This window comes from Salvelinus alpinus, chromosome 6 (genome assembly GCF_045679555.1).
Source record: "Salvelinus alpinus chromosome 6, SLU_Salpinus.1, whole genome shotgun sequence".
Classification (NCBI taxonomy): Eukaryota; Metazoa; Chordata; class Actinopteri; order Salmoniformes; family Salmonidae; genus Salvelinus; species Salvelinus alpinus.
The window spans coordinates 49,698,947-49,721,717 of NC_092091.1; the positions used below are offsets into that span (position 1 = coordinate 49,698,947).

The 22,771-nt window shown below is 40.3% G+C and overlaps 1 protein-coding gene across 2 annotated transcripts; it reads left to right on the forward strand.

The window, feature by feature from the left end:
- The first annotated feature begins 1,747 nt into the window (after positions 1–1,747).
- On the forward strand, positions 1,748–22,492 carry LOC139577594 (serine/threonine-protein phosphatase 4 catalytic subunit B). Of its 2 annotated transcripts, none has more exons than XM_071404717.1 (9): positions 1,748–1,884; positions 2,350–2,653; positions 2,750–2,801; positions 16,311–16,361; positions 16,576–16,677; positions 17,023–17,196; positions 20,449–20,575; positions 20,719–20,908; positions 21,108–22,492. In XM_071404717.1, exons 2-9 carry the CDS (start codon positions 2,544–2,546, stop codon positions 21,235–21,237), a joined length of 936 nt encoding a protein of 311 aa, XP_071260818.1. In that variant the 5' UTR covers positions 1,748–1,884; positions 2,350–2,543; the 3' UTR covers positions 21,238–22,492. The 2 variants fall into 2 exon arrangements, with proteins under 2 accessions (XP_071260818.1, XP_071260819.1); XM_071404718.1 differs by having other exon boundaries at positions 1,763–1,884; positions 2,443–2,653.
- The last annotated feature ends 279 nt before the right edge of the window (positions 22,493–22,771 follow it).

Genomic DNA, 22,771 nt, shown 5'->3' on the forward strand with positions numbered 1-22,771 from the left:
CAGACCTCCATGGGTTGATAAATTTGATTTCCATTGATAATTTTTGTGTGATTTTGTTGTCAGCACATTCAACTATGTAAAGAAAAAAGTATTTAATAAGAATATTTTCATTCATTCAGATCTAGGATGTGTTATTTTAGTGTTCCCTTTATTTTTTTGAGCAGTGTAGATACTTTTGTACCCGTTTCCTCCAGCATCTTCTCAAGGTCCTTTGCTATTGTTCTGCGATTGATTTGCACTTTTCGCACCAAAGTATGTTCATCTCTAGGAGACAGAACGCGTCTCCTTCCTGAGCGGTATGACGGCTGCGTGGTCCCATGGTGTTTATACACGCGTACTATTGTTTGTACAGATGAACGTGGTACCTTCAGGCGTTTGAAAATTGCTCCCAAGGATGAACCAGACTTGTGGAGGTCTACAATTTTTCATTTGTGGTCTTGGCTGATTTATTTTGATTTTCCCATGATGTCAAGCAAAGAGGCACTGACTTTGAAGGTAGGCTTTGAAATACATCCACAGGTACACCTCCAATTGACTCAAATTATGTCAATTAGCCTTTCAGAAGCTTCTAAAGCCATGACATCATTTTCTGGACTTTTCCATGCTGTTTAAAGGCACAGTCAACTTAGTGTATGTTAACTTCTGACCCACTGGAATTGTGATACAGTGAATTATAAGTGAAATAATCTGTCTGTAAACAATTGTTGAAAAATTACTTGTGTCATGCACAAAGTAGATGTCCTAACCGACTTGCCAAAACTATAGTTTGTTAACAAGAAATTTGTGGAGTGGTTGAAAAACGTGTTTTAATGACTCCAACCTAAGTGTATGTAAACTTCCAACTTCAACTGTATCTGTGACCAACAGATGCATATCTGTCTGTATTCTCAGTCGTGAAGTCCATAGATTAGGGCCTAATTTATTTATTGACTGATTTCCTTAAACGCAACATGCAACAATTCCATTAAATGTATTTATATTTTTATTCAGTATATTATGTGAGCTAAACATAAAAATGAAAAAAATTTATGAAAACATTTTCCTTAAAGTATACATTTTTTTAAAGTACTAATTTTAGTGTCCCCACTACAACAACAAAAAATACTTAAATACATATAATATTGTCATTGAAACATTAAATTGAAATACTGTAGAATTCCATTCATCTTATAGAGGACTGCTCCTTCTGGGGAGTGCAAATGGATTCAAAGCCTCTCATTGGCCAATACATAGCATTAGCAATTTAGGGTTTGTGTACATCAATGGGGATAAAATTGTTTGTGCATAGTCAATTAATATTGTTATTATTTGACATTTTCAGGATTGGAAAAACGCTTTCAATGTAAACGCTTCGACAGCATCATTGCATTTTGGTACACAATAATTACATACGTTTCCAACGAAACACTGCGTTTGCCTTGCATGATTGCGTTGCAGAGGCATTTGCAGTGCGTTTGGTGTGGTGCATACCTTGAATTTATCGAACGTATGCGTCAAATTGTATTCATAGACAGCATGACAGAAATGGTAGCAGAAGTTGAATGTTGAACTTTTGTTACATACATATCCAGATGATGCAGCATATTATTTTGCGAAATGACGCTGTTGTAGAAAAGATATGTAGACAGTCAGGCCCCCATTGATTTTGTTATAATGTTTGACCATAAGAAGACAGCAATAGCCATGTCAAACTGTAGGATATTTGCTTAAAAACTGAAAATTCCCCTCCCGTTTCATGACTACGAAATGCGCGTCCCCGACAGCGGAAGTTGCAGACAGAGCCCGTCCGGCGGTGGTTATGTGAACCGGTGAAAAAGGAAAATAACCGTGGAATAAAACAGCTATATGTCTGTATTTCGAGTTCTTCTTCTCCAATATTCAAAGGTATTTGTGTTAGCTTGGGTTACGCCATTTTCGCCTAAAAAACATAGGTAACAGATAGCTAGCAAGCTAAATTAGCTAGCTAAGCAACGTTAGCATTTCGTACTACTTGATGAACGGGCCGAGATTGTTAGCTAACTAGTTAGCTAATGCTAACAACGCAGTGCGTGGTAGAGAAGATATCTATCTGGGTATTAAATATTAACACAAATATACCCATAATACCAACCTTAATGAAAAGACCAGCCAACTAGCCGACTGAGTTAACGTTACCAATTAACTAACGTTATGTTAGTGTTGAACTCACTTCATGCTAACTAACTTCGCTAGTAACGTTAGCTAGCTATAAGCTAGTTAGTTTATTGGGATTTCCACTATTTGAAGCTCTCAGACTGAACAGAACGGACATATAACAATGTGTTAATGTAATCATGCTCTAAAACATGTCATATATTATATCTTTCATAGATCCCTCTCTATTGCATCAATCTGCCGCTCTCTCTTTGTGACTAGAACTGCCTGAACAGCTAGAGAGAGTGTGTTTGTGTGTTCCCGGACCAGGGTGACTGTGTGTGAAGTATACACACCCTGTGTTTGCGAGGCTCTGTAGGAGACTCCTCCAGACCCCAGAGTGAGGATTGTGTGTGAGCCTCTCGCTCCATATGTGTGTGACAATGGGGGACATCAGTGATCTGGACAGACAGATAGAACAACTTAGGCGCTGTGAACTCATCAAGGAAAATGAAGTCAAAGCACTGTGCGCCAAGGCCAGGTAATTAAACATACACAGGCCATATTACGTTAACATTCCTGATACTACCAAAATCTTCATCACTAAGCCTGTCGTCTGCTTGTGTTTGTGTTACAGGGAGATTCTGGTAGAGGAGAGTAACGTACAGAGGGTGGACTCTCCAGTTACAGTGAGTATTTTCAGAATAGAAGACATCTTGATTACTTCGTAGATCTGCCTAGACTGCCATTATTTGCACTTCCCAATCGGATCCCTCTTGTTACATGTGTAATGTTGGATGGCTGAATACATTAGGGGAATGGAAACGCTAGGCTTTAGAATACCAGCTAACTGTAAAGGCCAGTTTATACTTGGTCTAACAACATGTTTGTAGGCAATTATGCAACAAGTGTCGCTGGTCAAAACATTTAATTTATACTTGGTGGAATGTCTGTAGTCTGTCACTGCGACTGTCAGTTTCCTTGTCGTGCAGACATTTAAAAAAGTCTGCACTGTCGCAACGTCTGTTGTCGTGGTTACCGTACTGTCACAGCAACCAGACCAAATCCTCCTGTGACCAGATGATGCAGTTCTAAAATTCTCAGAATGAGAATGACCTACTTTTATTTCGTCACACTGTGGCAGTAAGCTATTTTCTGTAAGCTCGCCATTACCTTGTAAATAATTGTTGTTGTGGGTTTACTTTTCTGTAATAATGAATAAGAAGTAACTCAAGTTTAGACGTTGTCAGCTATACTCTGATCATTATTTGAACTGGCTAGACAACGAACCAAAACATTGTTTAGAAAATTGCTTTTAGTTGCCTGGCTTGCTAGATTGACATTTACTGAATTCATTTTTAAACAGATGGATATATTGGTCTTAAAATAGAGAAAGTATGCTATTTGGAGCACCGGGCTGCTGTTGTCATGCAGAGGCTGTTTTGTGTTAATACTTTTTCATAAGTATAAAGTTCGATGTCGGATGACAATAGAATGTTCATGATGTCCCTAAGACAATTGTCTACAGACATGTAGATAGACAGACTGTAAACCAGCCTTAATTGTAATTCGCCATATTGGCATTGTTGCATCATCAGTAGGAGAGTTTTGAAACTCCAGAATTGACTGAGATCATGGCTAGGGCTTTGCGGGGAACGCATTACCGGCACACCGCCAGTCAAATTCCACATGACCGCTTAGTCACGGTAATTAGGCTTTTCCAAGCTCTGATGCTGCTGTTCATTTAGTAGCCCACCAAACTTGCTAACTGCCTGGTACTCAGCACTCTTGTCCCTCTAATCGCTCTGACATCAATGCAAATGTATTCGAAAATCTAATCTAACACTTAATGAGAGCCCATGAGCTCATGTTGCGCAACATTTATATAGTTTATGCAATTGCAGGAGAAAACATGTTGATGACCGCTAATAAAAAGAGGATCCATCAGCTTTCTATAGGCTAGGCCTACTATATTTATTATTCAACTTTCCTAATATTAACCCTTGTGCTTTGCTGAAAATAAATTATGTTCATTGTGGTATGGGTCAGATTGACCCGGACAGTTTAAACACGCTCAAGACAGTCAAATAATCAAGTTAAAACAGCCAAAACTTTATTTAGTCTTGTCAGACCTTTCAGAAAGAAGAAATACAAGAACATTTGATTTTTTAAAAACTCAACATTTAAGAACTATTTGTTTGACATATTTCCTTTCTCACAGCAAGCATTTTCAGTTTCCCCAAGTGTACATTTTTTGTTGTATTTTCCAGTAACACTTGTGATTTGTGTTATTGTGGTGTGATTTGACCCTATTGGTCAAAATGATCCCTTCAGTCTTTCTCCCTAAATGTTGAACACTTCCTGCAGATGTATTTATTGCATTCTACACTGCTGGTTTTACTGTCTTTGTGAGGGGGGCCCTGGAACAATTTTGATTACATTGGAAGCTGACAGTCCTACCTTGACTTCGTTGTGGGGACAGTGACCATTCTATATTACCATTTTAGACCTCCATGTCCTCTCTTCTCTGGATGATGGTTGTTGCGTGCTCTCTCTCTCATCTGATGGAGGGGATGGTATAGCAGACTCCTCCTCTTCACCAAAGAAAAATTCACAATCTGGATCATCAACAGCATTGTCCTCTATCTCTGAAATATCCTCTGTCTTTGAAACCTCTTATTCTATTTCACTGTCACAGTCCAGCATTTGTGATAAGGCTTCATTGGCTGAAAATCTTTTGGAGATAATTTTTGAGTGTCTGTGTCAGAGATCTGCTGCTCTCGCACTGAGAAGGATTACCTTGGGAAACTCCTTTTCACCCAAACATAGTTATAATAGTGCAACCAGAACCAGTGAAAACAAAATACAAAGACACTTGTTTATTTTGGACCTGTGCCAATATCTATACACATGAAAGCCTCTGGGTCAAAAGGATCCACAACGTCATGTTTGTATACAAAATCTACACAGACATTCCACAACACATTAGTGTGTCCAAATTTTGAAGTTAGATTCATGACCCTAAATGAGGAAAAGTCCTTTAATTTCATGGAGAGAAAGGGAGGTTAACTAGTATTTTAGACAACTCAAAAGTGGAAATGGGTCAAATTGACCTGCAACATAACAGGAGGGTTAAGCACATTACTTATATTTACAACATGAGTACAGCCTACCTGGCATGAAATAAACCACGTGGAAAAACGTTCCGTATTTAAGTGCATAGATTACATGTATTTTTTCCCAGTGCCCCTGTTTCGAGACTGGACCATTATCATGAACCTTTCTAAATCAAAGAAAATGTCACACATATATTATTTACTATATGTAAAGACAATATTAAATCAAGAATAGTTTGATGGGTGACAATATTAGCCCATCACTTGTGAATGATACCCAGCATAAGAAACAATGCCTTTTTTTGCAACTGCTTTACAAGGGGTGTAGAGCCTATCTGGCATATATATCTATATATATATAAATATAGCTTATATATAAGCTGCGAGTGAGTTTTAAGTTTGGGGGAAATCATTTTTACCATTACATGCATAATTGCATTTGCGGTCACTTTTCATAATGGTGTTTTCCGCTAATGGAACAATTGCGCTTATATCCTACTACCATGTGCTAATTTCTGAGCTTATAATGTGAAGAAATAGTGTAAGTTAAACGTTATGATCTGTTGCCTCACATTGCATAAAAAGGTTTTTTGATGAGTTGGTTGTATTCATTTGGGATCTATCGCATCCCACAACTGTCTCAGACTGTGTGGAATATTTATTTCTCGCACAGAATAGAATAGGTTGACTTTTGTACTATGGGGAATAGTAGATTGACAGGCTAGTGCTTTTGCTGTTTGTTAGGCCTGCTCATCTTGTTGGCTTTCAAAAAATAAATGTGCACAGTTCATCCAATATCTTCAATATGCATTGATTTATTTTCTAGTGCTTGTCAAATTGTGAATGAGAGACTATTGGAGTGTGTACAGCCTGCGCAAAAAACAAAGTAGACCTCATGCCTTTTCAAGTAACTTTTTTCAAATCATCATTAGCGTCTCATCATGCAGCCTTACAATGTATTAAAAATCAAAACATATAGCCCAACGTTTGTAGAACAACTAAAGTTACATTAATAACTCTAAATTAAGCATATAGGAGTAACTATTTCTTTGTTAGCCGCTCAACATAGAATAGCCACATGTGCACACTCCCTCAAATCGTTTGGAGAAAATATTTATATTTTATTCAGCTTTGTTCAATTGTATTCTTCATACTATAAAATAATATCAATTAATGCCACGTAATTATAAGCAAATTAACTATTGTAGCCCACTGCCATTTGACATAGCCACATCAGGACCTAACATAAGGACAACTCAGAATATGCTATTATTTTCTTCTGAAATCGACAATTTTCTTCATTTCATGCTTCTTTAGACCTGTATAAAATAAATAATGGATATTTTGTGAAGGTATAGGCTATATTGCATGGATTTCACCGGCTGACGAAATTTCGCGACCGCCACAGTCCTAATCATGACCCCTGCGTATATTAATGAGCCATACTTTGCTGGTGTCAAACCATTTATGAAAACATGATACATATTTTGGAAGCTGAGAAACAGCCCTTTGAAATGATATGTCAATCAAAAAATTGCCTGTGTTATACATCTTAAACACCTTTTTCCCAAACAACTGCCATTTACACAACTTCCTAATTAAGATAAACACTTAATAGTATAGTGAGTCTTCCTTGTTTTGTAAGGATTGATAATCTGAAATCAGAATAGTACTACTATTTACTGTGAATGAGTGACAGCTGTTTTAATGACTGGTGGTATTTTTCTAGAATTTTATGGAATGTTCTGTGATCAGACACTTTATTTGCATAATATAGTAAATACATATATGCACCAAAACATATTACAAATTGCATTTAGTCTTACATTTGATAAGGAAAGACACACACAAGTAATATAAATAAAACAATAACTTTATGGAAAGAATAAGGTTAGGGGAATACATGATCTCATTCCACCCAGAAAATAAAGTGCAAGTTATATCATGCTGTCATAACCATAACATTATATAAAACATTAATCTCAGGGATATTATCATCAAAATTTAACTGGAATACAAAATATTATAAGAATAAGGCATATAATAACAATTGGCTTTTACAACTTAAATTTCTTCTTAGGCCTATAGCCTAATACACGAAGAGTCAAAATGGGAACAAATTAAAAGCATGCAAGAAAGGGGAAATGACCAGTGACAATCTGAGCTATTGGGTGATGACTAGGAGTCCCTTTTAATATTACCTATGTATGGTATGTACAGTACCAGTCAAAAGTTTGAACATCTACTCATTCAAGGGTTTTCCTTTATTTTTACTATTTTCTACATTGTAGAATAATAGTGAAGACATCAAAACGATGAAATAACACATGGAATCATGTAGTAACCAAAAGTAACCACTTTTTTGATCTGTTTAACAAATGTGTCCAAACTTTTGACTGGTGTTGTATATCTATGTATGAGTCCTGTGTGATTGTCCCTCAGCCCTGTTTGCAACCTCAGCAGCATGTTGTCCAGTCTTTCCAGCCCCTGCCTATCCTTTTTACCGTGGGTTCAACTATTGACTGCCTGGTACACAGGTGACATGTCTATAGTGTCTTCCTTCTCAGATATGTCTGAGAGCTGACAGTGCACCACAGTGTCATAGAGAGCAAGTGAGTGAGTATAAAAATAACCTTGGACCTAGTTTATATATACAGTGCCTTCGGTAAGTATTCAGACCCTTGACTTTCCCCACATTTTGTTACGTTACAGCCTTATTCTAAAATGAATAAAACATATACAAAATCCTCAGCAATCGACACACAATACCCCATAATGACGAAGCAAAAACAGGTTTCCAGAAATGTGTGCAAATTTATGTAAATAAGGTATTTTTGTTTTTAGTTATTTAATAAGTATTCAGACCCTTTGCTATGAGATTTGAAATTGAGCTCAGGTGCATCCTGTTTCCATTGATCATCCTTGAGGTGTTTCTACAACTTGATTGGAGTCCACCTGTGGTAAATTCGATTGATTGGACATGATTTGGAAAGGCACACACCTGTCTATGTAAGGTCCCACAGTTGACAGTGCATGTCAGAGCAAAAACCAAGCCATGAGGTCGAAGGAATTGTCAAGACAGGATTGTGTCGAGGCACATATATGGGGAAGGGTACCAAAACATTTCTGCAGCATTGAAGTTCCCAAAGGACATAGTGGCCTCCATCTCTCTTAAATGGAAGAAGTTTGGAACCACCAAGACTCTTCTTAGAGCTGGCCAATTTGAGCAATCGGGGGAGAAGTGCCTTGGTCAGGGAGGTGACCAAGAACCTGACCTCCAGAGTTCCTCTGTGGAGATGGGAGAACCTTCCAGAAGCACAACCATCTCTGCAGCTCTCCACCAATCAGGCCTAAATGGTAGAGTGGCCAGACGGAAGCCACTCCTCAGTAAAAGGCACATGTCAGCCCGCTTGAAGTTTGCCAAAAGGCACCTAAAGATTCTCAGACCATGAGAAGCAAGATTCTTCTGGAGGAAACTTGGCACCATCCCTACGGTGAAGCATGGTGGTGGCAGAATCATGCTGTGGGGTTGTTTTTCAGGGGCAGGGAGACTAGTCAGGATCGGGGCAAAGATGAACAGAGCAAAGTACAGAGAGATCCTTGATGAAAACCTGCTCCAGAGCTCTCAGGACCTCAGACTGGGGCAAAGGTTCACCTTCCAACAGGACAATGACCCTAAGCACACAGCCAAGACAACGCAGGATTGGCTTCGGGACAAGTCTTTGAATGTCCTTGAGTGTCCCAACCAGAGCCCAGACTTAAACCTGATCGAACATCTCTGGAGAGACCTGAAAATAGCTGTGCAGCAACACCTCCCATCCAACCTGACAGAGCCTGAGAGGATCTGCAGAGAAGAATGGGAGAAACTCCCCAAATACAGGTGTGCCAAGCTTGTAACGTCATACCCAAGAAGGCTTGAGGCTGTAATCGCTGTCAAATGTGCTTCAACAAAGTACTGAGTAAAGGCTCTGAATACTTATGTATGTGTAATATTTCTGTTTTTTATTTTTTATAAATTAGCAAACATTTCTAAAACCCTGTTTTTGCTTTGTTATTATGGGGTATTGTGTGTAGCTTGAGGGGAAAAAACTTTTATACATTTTAGAATAAGGCTGGAATGTAACAAGTGGAAAAATTCAAGGGGTCTGAATACATTCCGAAGCCACTGTAGGCCTAATAGTACACAACAATAATCATTGACAGTTACCTTCCAGTCAAAAATCTTGGTAGACGCAGCAGTATCACGTGGTGGTTCAAACTTCCTCCTGCTTGTCCATTTCAATCTCGTCCTCCCCAAGTAGCGAAGACCCTTCAGCACATTAAAAATGGAACCGTGAATGGAAGGGAGTTGTACAAGTTATCAATCGGCTTGCAAGGTGACAGTTACATTTTATTCTCCAAAGGTTTTCCCTCTTAACATTTGAGAACATGTAACATCATTTAATATTTGATAGTCCATAATCCTTAAATCTATTTACACACCAGTGAGTCATTCAAATTAACATAATACACAAATTCCCATCCAAATCCTTCAGTTTAAGCTAGAGATATCAGTTTTCTTTTGTATGGGCTGCGTCTCATTCCAACACATCCGCCTATCGGCCTTCCACATCTGCGGTGGAAAGTTTCAGAGCTACAGGGCTGTTTGTCAGAACAGGAGACATCCCGAAAATTGCTCTCCTCACGAAAACCTCTATAGCGTCCAAACGGTAATATTACCACAACGGAAAGATGAGACTCTCAGGAGCACTATGGTGTTCACTGTTTTGCTCTTACGACCCCCAGAAGCCACACGGGACTCGTCTGAAGTCAGTACCGACGATATGCCAAATTCTGTCTGTAGCGTCCAAACTGTTTGGGCTAGAAACTAGTATGACCCCACTATGGAAAGGGCAGACTTGTTTTTCTGTAAGCTCGATGTGCAGTTTCTGTAGAGCGAAATCAGATCAAGCCTGAACTGTGCAATGTAGTAGGGAGTTGTAGTTTCCAACAGGCCAATATTCTACATAATTACCACGTTTTCTGTGCTTAACTAACTGCAATGACCATACTCCATTGCACACCCGCTTAAACTTGTCCGGTCTGTGCGGAGCAAGACACTGAGACAGAGAGGAGGGAACACAGGATTGAGAGGGATAAAAAGCAGTTGCTTCGCAAGCCTGAAAATACATGATCTAAGGCGGGGTACGCGCAATGCCATCGGGGGTACGCCAAATAAAAATGTGATTCACATTTTCAAACAGCCCATTTAGATTTTCCAACGTGGCTATGCATTTGGGTGAGTTTTTTTCCCTCGCCTGAGTAGCTTTGTTTCACTGCCAAAAATAAAGTTAAACCATCTAGTGTTGAGCGAAATAACAACACAATGTCAAATACAGGTAGCCTAGTCAAATAATTAACATCCAATCACATTAACTGTTACTGTCTCGCGGGAATTTCACTAACGGTCCGTATGTAGCCAAATGTAGCTGCTGCTCATTCTGTTTGCTCTAAAATAAATAAATGGTTAAAAGTAAGGCCCGTGTCCATGGATACACATACCAGCTCTACTGGTAGTACTGCTACTACCAGCAGTACTACACCTGCACCTGTTGACAACACAAGTTGTTCTGCTTACACAAGCACATCCAATGCTAGCATCAGTAATTCTATGTTTGTTTCTAGCCCAGCTAGCATGGACACTGACAGTTGTGAATCTGATGCAGCCGAAGAGCTACTGCCCCCTTACCCAGGAAAGCACAGAACAACAGACAGGGATGTTGGACCATCGAAGAGGCGCAAATATGATGAGAACTACATAGATTTGGGGTACACTTATATTGGGAGCAGTGCCTTTCCTCAGCCACAGTGTGTTATATGTGCAAAAGTACTCTCACAACTCAATGAAACCTTCACACTTGTGCAGACATTTAGAAACTAAACATGCCTATTTGAAAAATAAGCCACAGGAATTTTGAGTGAGAATTGACGACTTTCGAGTAGTAAGACATGTATAAAAGCAACAGATACCATTAATAAGACGGGGCTAGAAGCGTCTTATATGGTGAGCTACCGAGTGGCTAGGACAGGCAAGCCCCATACTATTGTGGAGGACTTTATTCTTCCTGCTGCCGTGGATTTGACTGGGACAAAGCGGGGGGAAAGGCCAAAAAACTGTACAGACAAAGACTTCATCAAACAACTGTTTCATGATGCATCAGTGACATGGCAGAAGATGTTTTGAAACAAGTACTGCTTCGCATACAAGCCAGTGAATTCTTTGCGTTACAGCTGGATGAGTCAACAGACGTGGCGGGCCTGGCACAGCTCCTGTTACAGCTCCTGGTATACAGTTGAAGTCGGAAGTTTACATACACCTTAGCCAAATACATTTAGACTCAGTTTTTCACAATTCCTGACATTTAATCCTCGTAAAAATTCCCTGTCTTAGGTCAGTTAGGATCACCACTTAATTTTAAGAATGTGAAATGTCAGAATAATAGTAGAAAGAATTATTTATTTCAGCTTTTATTTCTTTCATCACATTCCCAGTGGGTCAGAAGTTTAAATACACTCAATTAGTATTTGGTAGCATTGCCTTTAAATAGTTTAACTTAGGTCAAATGTTTTGGGTAGCCTTCCACAAGCTTCCCACAATAAGTTTGGTGAATTTTGGCCCATTCCTCCTCACGGAGCTGGTGTAACTGAGTCAGGTTTGTAGTCCTCCTTGCTCGCACACGCTTTTTCAGTTCTGCCCACAAATGTTCTATAGGATTGAGGTCAGGGCTTTGTGATGGCCACTCCAATACCTTGACTTTGTTGTCCTTAAGCCATTTTGCCACAACTTTGGAAGTATGCTTGGGGTCATTGTCCATTTGGAAGACCCATTTGTGACCAAGCTTTAACTTCCTGACTGATGTCTTGAGATGTTGCTTCAATATATCCACATACATTTCCCTCCCTCATGAAGCCATCTATTTTGTGATGTGCACCAGTCCCTCCTGCAGCAAAGCACCCCCACAACATGATGCTGCCACCCCCGTGCTTCACGGTTGGGATGGTGTTCTTCGGCTTGCAAGCCTCCCCCTTTTTCCTCCAAACATAACGATGGTCATTATGGCCAAACAGTTCTATTTTTGTTTCATCAGACCAGAGGACATTTCTCCAAAAAGTACCATCTTTGTCACCATGTGCAGTTGCAAACCGTAGTCTGGCTTTTTAATGGCGGTTTTGGAGCAGTGTCTTCTTCCTTGCTGAGCGGCCTTTCAGGTTATGTCGATATAGAACTCGTTTTACTGTGGATATAGATATATTTGTGCCTCTTTCCTCCAGCATCTTCACAAGATCCTTTGCTGTTGTTCTGGGATTGATTTGCACTTTTCGCACCAAAGTATGTTCATCTCTAGGAGACAGAACGCGTCTCCTTCCTTAGCGGTATGACGGCTGCGTGGTCCCATGGTGTTTATACTGGCATACTATTGTTTGTACAGATGAACGTGGTACCTTCAGGCGTTTGAAAATTGCTCCCAAGGATGAACCAGACTTGTGGAGGTCTACAATTTTTCATTTGTGGTCTTGGCTGATTTATTTAGATTTTCCCATGATGTCAAGCAAAGAGGCACTGAGTTTGAAGATAGGCCTTGAAATACATCCACAGGTACACCTTCAATTGACTCAAATTATGTCAATTAGCCTATCAGAAGCTTCTAAAGCCATGACATAATTTTCTAGAATTTTCCAAGCTGTTTAAAGGCACAGTCAATTTAGTGTATGTAAACTTCTGACCCACTGGAATTGTGATACAATGATTTATAAATGAAATAATCTGTCTGTAAACAATTGTTGGATAAATTACTTGTCGTGCACAAAGTAGATGTCCTGACCGACTTGCCAAAACTATAGTTTGTTAACAAGAAATTTGTGGAGTGGTTGAAAAACGAGTTTTAATGACTCCAACCTAAGTGTATGTAAACTTCTAACTTCAACTGTATGTCCGTTATGTTTATTGGGGGTCAATTAAGGAAGACATCCTCTTCTGCAAACCACTGGAAACCAGGACAACAGGAGAGGATATTTTTTATGTTCTGGACAGCTTTGTGACATCAAATGGACTTTGGTGGTCAAGCTGCGTTGGTATCTGTATTGATGGCACAAAAGCCATGACAGGGAGACATAGTGGAGTGGTAACGTGCGTGCAAGCAGTTGCTCCCGATGCCACTTGGGTACACTGCAGCATTCACCGAGAGGACATTGCTGCCAAGGGAATGCCTGACAGCTTGAAAGATGTTTTGGACGCTACAGTGAAAATGGTTAACTTTGTTAAAGCAAGGCCCCTGAACTCCCGTGTATTTTCTGCATTATGCAATGATATGGGCAGCGACCATGTAACACTTTTACAACCTACAGAAGTGCGCTGGTTATCAAGGGGCAAAGTATTGACACGTTTAAAAAAAAATTGAGAGACGAGCTTAAAGTTTTCTTTACTGACCATAAGTTTTACTTGTCTGACTGCTTGCATGATGATGAGTTTCTCTCACAACTGGCCTATCTGGGTGATGTTTTTTTTCCACTGAATGTGACTAGGATTACAGGGACTCTCCGCAACTATATTTAATGTGCGGGACAAAATTGAGGCTATGATTAAGAAGTTGGCGCTCTTTTCTGTCTGCATTAACAAGGACAACACACAGATCTTTCCATCATTGTATGATTTTTTGTGTGCAAATCAACTCAAGCTTATGGACAATGTCAAATGTGATATAGCGAAGCACCTCAGTGAGCTGGGTGCGCAATTACACATGTACTTTTCCGAAACGAACGACACAAACAACTGGATTCGTTATCCCTTTCATGCCCTGCCTCCAGTCCATTTACCGATATCTGAACAAGAGAGCCTCTTTGCAACAGTCGGTTCTGTGAAAATTGAATTTAAGCAGAAGCCACTGCCAGATTTCTGGATAGGGTTGCGCTCAGAGTATCCTGCCTTGGCAAATCGATACTGTTAAGACACTGATGCCCTTTGCAACCAGTACCTATGTGAGAGTGGATTCTCGGCACTCACTAGCATGAAAACTAAATATAGGCACAGACTGTGTTGAAAATGATTTAAGACAGACTCTCTCCAATACAACCCAACATTGCAGAGTTATGTGCATCCTTTCAAGCACACCTTTCTCATTAACCTGTGTTGAGTTTTTCACAATTTGATGAAATAGTGGCTTAGTGTCCTGTTCGCCCCATTTCCCACACTTGTTCCCGTTTTCTAAACGCATGTGCTATACAAAAAAATCTGTCACTGATATTCACACTTCTACGCAATACAACATATTTAATTTAACTTCACACTGTTCACTGTATAATAGAATACTGCATAGAATGACTAATTTGTTCATATTTGCAAAGGCCTGCCTGTGATTTGGCTGGAGGAATGGGATGACGGAATATACATGCATAATGATCTGCATGTCATTGTGGCAGTAAGGGGAAAACACTTAATTAAACTTTTACTCTTCAGTTAAGACTTACACATACTCTCCCTCCCTCACACATTCTGTCTCCCTCATAAACACATACTCACTGCTCCCAACTTTAAAAACGTTAGGCACCAAACAATGTAAGGAGCACCAGAAAGAGAGAGATTTTTGTTAGTTTAATCTTACATTAGGCCTATATGAATCCTACCTTTTGAAACACATCTCATGAGTAGTAGACCCTTTTCCTTTCTTCCTGTGCAAATCAAATATGCCTAGACCTACTGTCAAGTTACCAGGTTGTTAGCTACCTAGGTAACTTGACTGAACAATGGCCCGGGATTAGTTTAAAACAGCCCAGCCAGTGACATGGTTTGTGAAATTATATCAAATGCGTGCGAAATTGCGCAGGAAGAATTAAAGGTTGCTCCAGTAATGTGAGTCATATTTTTTTAACCCTTTGCAAAGCCTATCAGACTGTCCTGTGCTCTTGGATATACCAGGGATGAAATTATATAGAATGTAGACCTATCAATTTTGCTCGCTCTGCATGCTGCTCCAATGTATCAAATGTACAAATGTAACAACAGAAGACTGATCAGTGTCTGCATCCCCCCTCGCCATCACGGCTAGATTATATTTTAAAAACTGAGGAATAGATGCGCAGGAAGAGCGGATGGAGAGAAGCTGGTGATTGATAGCTGGAATGGGATGCGGCTGGCGGATTACAGCTGCCACATATGAAAGTGAAGGGGACATTATTGGACCGGTGCTAACAAGAGACTTGTTGCTTACATTTTTTTACAGAATTTATTTTAAAAAATTATAACAGGTGCCAGCGGGTTCTTTAGATCAGTAGGGCTGAAAAATGTCATAGTATCATATGAAACGGTACTATGGTATTCTAAAATGTTGGTATCATGACGTTTTGGTACCGTGACATTACTGTGGTACTGGTATACCATGCAACACTTCTTCATATCTAACTTAATCATTTGCCAGTTTGTGTTAGCTAGGTCTCGCTCATACCTAATGACAAATGCTCTTCAAATTGTCAATAGAAGTATTTTAGTTTGTAGTTATCAATGAAACCATTTACATAAAAAAGACAAGACGAGCTAAATCAAGTACGCTGGCTAGTTAGATACTTTGCCTCATTTTGGCTGATTGTCTACTCGGCTTGTCAACATTTAATTTCACTGACTCATCAATTGGAAAAAAATACGCTAAAATGTACATATAATTACCAACATTAAGGCGAATTGTATACAGTTTCATACCTTAATATTGTTGTCCTGATCTCAATGACAGAGCTGTCAAAGTTGAGAAACCTTTCAGGTCCAGTAGAGGCACGGCACCTCCCAGTGGCCGCATTCACTTTGTCTCAACGCCAAAACTCACAATTTGCTCACGCCTACCAATGACACATTGGCGTCAGTTGTTACACTGGCAATTCAAGATGCCGCTACCCATACCTCTAATAAATGTTGTTCAAGATCAAAATACTAAAAATATAGATTTTTCTATTTTAGAAGCACATGTTTAGTATTAGTGAATTGAATACATGTTTGCTCAGCTTTACTTCCTGAATTGTTTCCCTTTAACTCCCTACAACTCTTATTTTCTATCACAGGTGTGTGGGGATATTCATGGACAGTTTTATGACCTAAAGGAGCTGTTTAGAGTAAGTCCAGTCTCCTTTCTGTCTGTATTTCCTGAATTTCATCTGTATGATTTCTCAGTGCCTCTTTGTGCGGTGTCTGTACAGTTCCAAATTCAACATATGCACCATTTTGCTTCTTAATGCCATATACTCCATGTCATTTACATACATGTCATATTCTGCTGTGCCATTTTTGATGTGTCATTATTTAACACTTCGATTGCGTGTGTGCAAGGTAGGGGGCGATGTTCCGGAGACAAACTATCTCTTCATGGGTGACTTTGTGGACCGAGGCTTCTACAGCGTGGAGACGTTCCTGCTGCTCCTAGCACTCAAGGTACTCGAGAGAAGCCAAATCAGAGCTATTCAATTATTCTGAGGCTAGATGTTTTCATTCTTCAGACCCTCTTTTACCCCCTCTAGTAGTGTTTCTAATGCTATGCAGGTTTGGAGTTAGTTCAATTTAAACTTATGTAAATTCAGGAAATGCAATAATTGGACATTTTTTATACTTTGTCATTGTACTGTGCGAAGTGTGCGCTTTGTGTCTAGCCCCACTACTAACCTGAGCTCTCTATGGGACAAAGTCGGACCTACTACCCCTCTCATTTGCTTTTTGGCCAGTAGGGTCCCTTTGAAGGACCCATTCTAACAAGTAACTTACCCCTTCCTCCCCCCACAGGTGCGGTATCCAGACAGGATCACTCTGATCCGAGGGAACCACGAGTCACGGCAGATCACACAGGTCTACGGCTTCTATGACGAGTGCCTCCGCAAGTACGGCTCGGTCACCGTGTGGAGATATTGCACCGAGATCTTTGATTACCTGTCCCTCTCTGCCATCATCGACGGCAAGGTGCGCTCCCCGGCCCCTTCAGTCACATTTCTCTGCTTCTGTCTGATTGTTATTTGTACCATCTTACCAACTCCTATGGTCATACCAAAGAGGGACGTGACAATGAACATAGGAGTTGATAATACAGCACAAATAGATCTGGGACCAGGCTAGATGGCTAGTCTCACTAAAAACAGCATGACTCGTGACAATCTCCCCTCTTTATATCTTTCCTGCTAGCTCAGGTTTTCCTCTGTAATTAATGCAAGTAACTCTGGATTGCAATTGCACCCATCGGTTCAAACATGTTTTGTTGCTTTATTGAGAAGAATGTTTTTAAAGAAACCTGTTTCTTGAGTTGGATTGTATAAGGCCTTAACTATACCGAACAAAAATATAAACACAACATGCAACGATTTGAAAGGTTTTACCGAGTTACAGTTCATATGAGAAAATCAGTCAAATGAAATAAATTCATTAGGCCTTAATCTATGGATTTCACATGACTGGGAATACAGATATGCATCTGTTGGTCACTGATACCTTTAAAAAAATAAGTTGGGGGTGTGGATCAGAACCAGTCAGTGTCTGCTGTAACCGCCATTTGCCTCATTCAGCGCGAAACATCTCCTTCACATAGAGTTGATCAGGCTGTTGATTGTGGCCTGTGAAATGTTGTCCCACTCCTCTTCAATGGCTATGCAGTTGCTGGATATTGGCAGGAACTAGAACACGCTGTTGTACACGTTGATCCAGAGCATCCCAAACATGCTTAATGGGTAACATGTCTGTATGCAGGTCATGGAAGAACTAGGATATTTTCAGCTTCCAGGAATTGTGTACAGATCCTTGCTACATGGGGCTGTGGATTATCATGCTGAAACATGAGGTGATGGCTGCGGATGAATGGCACGACATTGGGCCTCAGGATCTCGTCACTGTGCGTTCAAATTGCCATCGATAAAAAATGCTATTGTGTTTGTTATCCATAGCTTAAGCCTGCCCATACCATAACCTTACCGCCACCATGGGGCACTCTGTTCAAAACGTTGACATCAGCAAACTGCGCACCACACAACGCCTTACACATGGTCTGCGGTTGTGAGGCCGGTTGGACCTACTGCCAAATTCTCTAGACGTTGGAGGTGGCTTATGGTAGAGAAATGAACATTAATTTCTCTGGCAACAGCTCTGGTGGATGTTCCTGCAGTCAGCATGCCAATTGCACGCTCCCTTAACTTGAGACATCTGTGGTAGAGGTCGACCGATTAATCGGAATGGCCGATTTCAAGTTTTCATAACAATCAGAAATCGGTATTTAATTATTTATTTATTTTCGCCTTTATTTAACTAGGCAAGTCAGTTAACAACACATTCTTATTTTCAATGACGGCCTAGGAACGGTGGGTTAACTGCCTTGTTCAGGGGCAGAACGACAGATTTTTATCTTGTCAGCTCGAGGATTCAATCTTGCAACCTTACGGTTAACTAGTCCAACGCTCTAACCACCTGCTTCTCATTGCACTCCACGAGGAGCCTGCCTGTTACGCAAATGCAGTAAGAAGCCAAGGTAAGTTGCTAGCTAGCATTAAACTTATCTTATAAAAAACAATCAATCAATCATAATCACCAGTAATCTACACATATGGTTGATGATATTACTAGTTTATCTAGCGTGTCCTGCGTTGCATATAATCGATGCGCATTCGCGAAAAAGGTACCTAACCATAAACATCAATGCCTTTCTTAAAATCAATACACGGAAGTATATATTTTTAAAGCTGCATATTTAGCTAAAAGAAATCCAGATTAGCAGGCAATATTAACCAGGTGAAATTGTGTCACTTCTCTTGCGTTCATTGCACGCAGAGTCAGGGTATATGCAACAGTTTGGGCCGCCTGGCTCGTTGCAAACTAATTTGCCAGAATTTTATGTAATTATGACATTGAAGGTTATGCAATGTAACAGGAATATTTAGACTTATGGATGCCACCCGTTAGATAAAATACGGAACGGTTCCGTATTTCACTGAAAGAATAAATGTTTTGTTTTTGAGATGATAGTTTCCGGATCCGACCATATTAATGACCTACGGCTCGTATTTGTGTGTTATTATGTTATAATTAAGTCTATGATTTGATAGAGCAGTCTGACTGAGCGATGGTAGGCACCAGGCAGGCTCGTAAGCATTCATTCAAACAGCACTTTACTGCGTTTGCCAGCAGCTCTACTGTTTATGACTTCAAGCCTATCAACTCCCGAGATTAGGCTGGTGTAACCGATGTGAAATGGCTAGCTAGTTAGCGGGGTGTGCGCTAATAGCGTTTCAAACGTCACTCGCTCTGGGACTTGGGAGTAGTTGTTCCCCTTGCTCTGCATGGGTAACGCTGCTTCGAGGGTGGCTGTTGTCGATGTGTTCCTCGTTCGAGCCCAGGTAGGAGCGAGGAGAGGGACGGAAGCTATACTGTTACACTGGCAATACTAAAGTGCCTATAAGAACATCCAATATTCAAAGGTATATGAAATACAAATGGTATAGAGAGAAATAGTCCTATAATAACTACAACCTAAAACTTCTTACCTGGGAATATTGAAGACTCATGTTAAAAGGAACCACCAGCTTTCATATGTTCTCATGTTCTGAGCAAGGAACTTAAACGTTAGCGTTCCTACATGGCACATATTGCACTTTTACTTTCTTCTCCAACACTTTGTTTTTGCATTATTTAAACCAAATTGAACATGTTTCATTATTTATTTGAGGCTAAATTGATTTTATTGATGTATTATATTAGGTTAAAATAAGTGTTCATTCAGTATTGTTGTAATTGTCATTATTACAAATTTAAAAAAATGTTTTAAAAAATCGGCCGATTTAATCGGTATCAGCTTTTTTTTGGTCCTCCAATAATCGGTATCGGCGTTGAAAAATCATAATCGGTCAACCTCTAATCTGTGGGATTGTGGTGTGTAACAAAACTGCACATTTTAGAGTGGCCTTTTATTGTCCCCGGCACAAGGTGCACCTGTGTAATGGTCATGCTGTTTAATCGGCTTCTTGATATGCCACACCTGTCAGGTGGATGGATTATCTTGGCAAACGAGAAATGCTCACTAAAAGGGATGTAAACAATGTGTGTACTACATTTGAGAGAAATAAGCATTTTGTGCGTATGAAAAATGTCAGGGATCTTATATTTCAGCTCATGAAACATGTTGTGTTTATATTTTTGTTCAATGTAGATTTTTTCTCTATTTCTCTCATTGTGTAGATATTCTGTGTGCACGGCGGCCTTTCTCCCTCTATTCAAACTCTGGACCAGATCAGAACTATCGACAGGAAGCAGGAAGTGCCTCACGATGGCCCCATGTGTGACCTGCTGTGGTCTGACCCAGAAGGTAAGATACTGGTAAATAACCCTTCCACCCCAAAAACGTGTAGCTATAAGCAGGATGGTGAAGATTCCACCAAGTCTGTCTCACATTTTAGCATTTATGCACCAACGAAAAGGAATGAGGCAACTCAAGTTTCTCTCTCCCAGACACCACAGGGTGGGGTGTGAGCCCGAGGGGGGCGGGCTACCTGTTTGGCAGTGACGTGGTGGCCCAGTTCAACGCGGCCAATGACATCCACATGATCTGCAGGGCCCACCAGCTGGTCATGGAGGGCTACAAGTGGCACTTCAATGAGACAGTGCTAACTGTGTGGTCCGCACCCAACTACTGCTACAGGTCTGTGTCCTGTCCATCTTTTTCTTGCTTGCTTGTCGTTTCGTTTTTTTCTCCCGTCCTATATATTCTGCATTTGGACTGCTGAGTTTATGGCCAAACTCTGCTGTGTATGCATGTTGTTAGCTTATAGCAATGTTTAGGTCACCATAGCAACCATCTATCTCTTCTGCTCCCTCTCTCCCTCCCCTGTAACACACAGATGTGGTAATGTGGCAGCCATCTTGGAGCTGGATGAGCACCTGCAGAGGGAGTTCATCATATTTGAAGCCGCTCCGCAGGAAACCAGGGGCATTCCCTCCAAAAAGCCAGTGGCAGACTACTTCCTGTGACCTCTCACCCTGGAGGGAATATGGAGCCTTTGGTCGTGTTCCCCTGCTCAGACGTTGCATGCATCAACCAATGGTTGCGTGCCACGTCATTGACTGTCGTCGACTGCTATATTGCTATAACTTGATGTGGTTAGCTGATACTTAAAATGTCTATCCAGGGGTTGTAAGATCTGGCATGCGTCAGCAATGCCTGGGCAGGGGAACGCGCCCTTTATGTTAGGATGGATTCTGGTGTCTTGAACCTCTTTTGGTTCTGTTTCAAACTGACCCCTAGACCAGGGGTAGACAACCCTGTTCCTGGAGTGCTGCAGGTACTGTACAATTGTCTCAAGGCACCACATTGAGCTACTAAGCTTATTGATCAGTTCAGTGATTGCCTAAATTCAACACATTTGGTCTTCCAGGTCGGTTTAATCAAAAACAGGAAGTGCCTTCCGCACACCAGGACCAGGGTTGCCTAACCCTGCCCTAGACACTTCTTGATTCCCCACTGTAGAGATGAAAGAGCTGTGTCAGTGTGAGCAATATGGCAGAAACTCCACCTAGCCCTCTATCCACCTACCCTATCAGAGGATGAGGTGGAGCTATTACCATACTGCTGATACTGTCCAGGCCTTGGTTGGAAGATCATGAAGTATCTAGTTGTGACTGCTTTGGGGGTCCGAATGAATCTGTGCCCATTTCAGCTCTTTACAATGGCCATCACGTCGTTCTTTTCTTCCTCCCCTCCTATTAACTTCTCTTATCCCCTCTCGCCGCCATTGAGTTGTTTGGTATTTGCCCTTCCCTCTGATCTTGTAGTATTTTTACATTTGAAAATGTGAACATTGTCCTACAGATGGAGGGATACTTGAAAGGAGATGAAAGAATATTTTAATCTGCAGATATAGGAAATTAACCCATTTCTGGGTTGAATTTTCCATATGCATAATTTCTTACACATTTTTCTTTTCTTAGATTTTTGTATAACTTGTGTAAAGGATGAACTGCAAAAATAATTTTTCTTCAGTTTGCTATTTCTGTTTCCTGTTTGCTTGTGTTTTCTCTAACTCAGTTTTCAAAAACATTGAATGCTACTCAGCATATCCTAAACAGCACCTACACTCAAACAAAAATAAAGTAACTGGTTAAATGGGATCACTACACACACAAGTTTTTTTTTTCTGTACCTTGTTGATGCCTATTGATCCACAAATCTCTGTAGGGTTCACTGTTGACTTTTGATATTGTGAAAATAAAATCTTTTTGTATCAAATCTCCTTTTCTGCTGGAGTGGCTATAGTTTGGACGTTTCAAGTTCTGTTTATTTAGCCAGTTGATGCATGGAGTGGAAAAAAATAAAACGTTTTTGACCTAACCTTCAATTATATATCCAGACATGATATACTGTTGAGTGTTGTTCCCAACCAAAGTCCTAATTGCAATATTACAAAAGGCATGAAATGAATAAGTGTGGTGATTTTAGATAACATCTTAGTAATTTAGCAGGCACACATGTCCAGCGTGACTGTTTTATATATTTCTACATTTAAAT

What these genes read in the sequence shown, in the direction of transcription:
- LOC139577594 (XM_071404717.1), top strand. Translation starts at nt 2,544, where the DNA reads ATGTGTGTGACAATGGGGGACATCAGTGATCTGGACAGACAGATAGAA. An exon ending in TGCTGCTCCTAGCACTCAAG is followed by an intron (nt 16,678 to 17,022) that starts GTACTCGAGAGA and finishes CTCCCCCCACAG; the next exon opens with GTGCGGTATCCAGACAGGAT. An exon ending in GCTGTGGTCTGACCCAGAAG is followed by an intron (nt 20,576 to 20,718) that starts GTAAGATACTGG and finishes TCTCTCTCCCAG; the next exon opens with ACACCACAGGGTGGGGTGTG.